The sequence below is a fragment of the Bison bison genome, unplaced genomic scaffold, assembly GCF_000754665.1.
Source record: "Bison bison bison isolate TAMUID 2011002044 unplaced genomic scaffold, Bison_UMD1.0 scf7180017864270, whole genome shotgun sequence".
Lineage (NCBI taxonomy): Eukaryota > Metazoa > Chordata > Mammalia > Artiodactyla > Bovidae > Bison > Bison bison.
The window spans coordinates 5,950,997-5,954,739 of NW_011494842.1; the positions used below are offsets into that span (position 1 = coordinate 5,950,997).

Sequence of the window (3,743 nt, forward strand, 5' to 3'; positions counted from 1 at the left end):
CCGTTCTCAATCCCTCGAAGACTGGTGGCTTGAGCTAATTTACAGGGGATGCCAAATGGCATTACACTCCAGGCCTGGGGGCTGGAAGAGTTCAGAGTACCTGGGGCGGTGAAGGCCAGCGCCTGTGCAGAGGGGCAGGTCTCCATGGCAACCCTTCAACACACCACGGTGCTTGAGGAGGTGGTGGGGGCGTGCGGAGAGGCCAGCCCCTTGGGGGCTGCCTGGACACTCACCTTTGTACTGCGGGGTGAAGCGCTTCATGGCCAGTGGCAGGGACTCATAGAACCTCTGTTCCCGGGAGATGAGGGGCTTGCACACCGTGTGCTCATCATACCTCATCACGCTCAGGTGCCCCCCGACCTGGTGCAGGAAGGGCTCCAGCGGCACGCCGGGGGCGTCCACGCTGTCCTGCACCACCATGCTCCAGCGTGGGAGGGCGGGGTGGCTCCCTGCAGTCCACAAGAGGCTTCGGGGTCTGGGACTGAGGTCGCAGCTTCCGGACAGAAGGTGGGCTGTTAGTAGTCCTCAACTTTCCTTTCTCAGCCTCGGCTAGAGCACAAGAGTCTTCCTGGCTGAGGGCTCTCGGCAGTGGGGGTCCCTGGAAAACAGAGGAGAAAGGGAAGGGATGTGAGGGAGACCGTTTGGAGGGGACGAGGGCACCTGAAGTTCCCAGCCACCCCCCAGGTGTTAGATAAGACTGTAAACAGGCATTGATTTCTTCTGGAATCGTCTGTTACAAGCAACTAATAACAGTTTCTGCCTCGGGGGAGCAGGGCTGAGAGGGAGACTTCACTAAATACTATTTACAAGCGCCTTTTGAGTTTAAATATTAAAACATTCAAAAAACAAACAAAAAATCCAAAAGACGGTCCCTAAGATTACAAGCTTGAAGAGTGTAGCGAGCATGTCTGAACTGCTCACGTCCCATGGCTGGTCTTCCCCTTTGGAAATTTTGGTCCCAGCCCCAATGAGAAGAGAGTCCCTGCTGGTGGGGACTCACCATCCTGCAGGGGCTGGAGGGGTGCAGGAATGTTTCATTTTGATATAGCATATACATAAGCTGGGCACCATTTGGGCCCCACAACATCATTGCTGTGTGACCCAGGGAAGTTACTAAACCTCTCTGGGCCTCAGTTTCCCCATCTATAGAACAAGATAACAATGATACCCACTTCACAGAGTTAGGGGCAGAATTGAGATATAAAGGCTATGAAAATGTTAGCCCAGTGCCTGGAGCTAAGTGCTTGATAAATGTGATCTATCATGATTATTTCTAGCATTATTGCCCTGGGGATCAGATTTTCTTACCAGTCCTGAGAGGGCCAGCTTTATCACAGATGCTTGCAAATGAGGAAAGTGAAGCCTGCAACGGCTTGCTGGGGCCCACCTCAGGCCAGGAACAGAGGCAGAAGCTAGGCAGGGGCTCCTGATTGGGTCCCCCACCGTCCACTTGCCCTTCACCCTTTGTGAGGTCTGGCTTGCCAGACCTTAGGCAAACGCTGGAAACTCTGGCTGGAAACTTGGCCCCTAAAGACATCCTGACTTTGGGACTTTGCTGGTGGTCTAGCGGTTAGGACTCTGAGCTTGCAGTGCAAGGGGCCCCGGGTTCGACCCCTGGTCAGGGAACTAGATCCCATATGCCGCAACAGAGTTCACGTGCTGGAACTGAAGACCCCACGTGCTGCAACTAAGACACCCAGCACAGCCAAATAAATATGTTTTTAAAATATAAAGATGTCCTGACTTTGTCTCAGGAGAGAGCCAAGGAGACACTGCCAGGGGAGGCTCTTGTGGCCACATTCGTCATGTTCGAGAGGACAGTCCTGCGGTGGTGCCGTCACCATGGAGTTATTAATACTCTCGTCTGCTGGACTCCCGGCTGAGGATGCAACCAGGCCGTGCAGTGCTGGGCATGATCAACTCTCTAACTGACCTTCAGTCCAGACCATGGGCATGGCTGGCTGCCTCCACACGCAGCAGTGCCTGTCACTTTGTCCAGGCCCCCAGCTCACAGAAGTCCCACCATCCACTTGGATCTCCAGCGCCAGGAGGCATTGAAAGCCTCAGCCTGGCCCGTTCACGGCCCTCCACCCCGTTTCCCTTCCGAGGGGAGCTCTGTGGCCTGCCAAGCAGTAACCAATTCAGGGGTGTCTTCTGCCTGTTCTGTGCAATTGCTATGCCGGATGCATGACTAAAGCGCGACTAGGGAGTCTGGGGGTGCTGGGCAAGGCCTTGGGGTGGGAAGGACTGGGGCCTGTTGGGGAGGGCTTTTCCCAGCCCTGCTCTGAGAGCCCCCTGCCCACCACCACCCGAGGTGAGTCCTCCTTGGGATGTGCCCCAGGAGCTGAGAGAAGAAGTTGGGAGGCATGTAAATGTGAGGAGAATCAGGGATGGGTTGATACTTTCGGTCTGGTTATCAGATAAGACATTGCAGTTGCTTGGCAAACCTAATCCTCCCTGCAAACTCCTGCCGAGGCAGGAAGGAGGAAGGAAGAGAAAAACCAAGGCGGCCCGACGCCTCTTCTCTCACTGGGCTCAGTTGGGTGCCAGCCTTTGCCAGCTGACCTGTCCCCAGGTCAGGGAGGCAGAGGCGCAGCTGGGAGGCAGAGGGACAGCCTGCTTGTGAAGTTCATTTATAGCCACTCCTGGAAGGAGCCAAGGCCCTGGCCTGCACAGTCTCCCTGGGGGTCAGCGCTGGCCAGACCCACACTCACCTCCTCAAGCCCAGCTCTGCCCGGGAACCCAGGTGGCGTCCCCAGCAGACCCTTGTGCAGCCACCCAGGGTGGCCCCTCACACTTCTCTCCCCTCACCCGGTCTCCCAGAGGAGCCCTAAGGACATAGATGTTACCTTGCAGTGTGGTGTGGGAGGAGATGGTAACAATAAATGGGAACAATAATGGGAACAGTAAATGGTAAAAAACACAACACAGGCAATGTCCCGGGTGTTTACCTACATTCACCCATGTGAGCCTCACCGCTGCCTGATGAGGGAATTAGTGTCATCAGCCTTTTATAGGTGAGGAAAATGAGGCACAGAGAGGTTCAGTAACTTGCCTGTGTGCACCCAGCTACTCAGGGGAGACCAGGGATTTGAACCCAGGCACACTAGCCCAGAGCACAATCACGGGTCGTCCTGCGGAAATGCCGGGGGCTGCTGTTTCTCTACTTCGAGAGTCAGGAAATAGAGCCCCAAGGAGGCTGGGACTTGGCCAAAGTCACTCACAAGTCACTGGCTGTGATGACACAGGCACTTGGGTTTTCTTGTCCCCAGGCCTGGTTTCTCCTATCCTGATACCCTTTGGCCAGCCCTCCCCCCACCTGCTACAGTGAGTGCGTGTCCCAGTGGTGGCTGGGGTCCACGTGTCTGCAGAAATCAGCACGAGGGGTCAGGTGAGGCCCCCTGGAGCTGGGCCTTGGTACTGGCCTGCATGGGGCTTTCAGCTGAGGGGGTGTCAGCTGGATCTGAGAGGCACTGTCCGTTCCCAGAGCCTCCCCATCCCGTCACCTGCCACCCGCACAGTCAGACGTTCTCAGGGGCCCTGGCCGAACCTCCTCAGGGAGCCAGGATCAGCCAGAAGTTCCTCCAAGATGGCCCCTACACAGCAATGCAAACCCTCCCGCCCCCAGGCTTGGCAGCAGCTTTTTAAAAATGCTGGACTTGAAGCTGGGGAAAACTGAGGCCCTTCAGCTTAAGGGTCACCTTAGGGTATGGCCTGGGGCAAGATTGAGGGTCCTCGGGCTC

At 56.2% G+C, this 3,743-nt stretch overlaps 1 protein-coding gene across 1 annotated transcript in view; it reads right to left on the minus strand.

Moving 5' to 3' along the window:
* IP6K3 (inositol hexakisphosphate kinase 3) overlaps window positions 1–3,743 on the minus strand; it is a 24,644-nt gene that overhangs the window by 13,889 nt on the left and 7,012 nt on the right. The window contains exon 2 of the mRNA XM_010848620.1: window positions 234–598. Coding sequence (XP_010846922.1) covers window positions 234–420 — 187 coding nt within the window. The 5' untranslated portion in view covers window positions 421–598. The remainder of the gene's footprint in view (window positions 1–233; window positions 599–3,743) is intronic.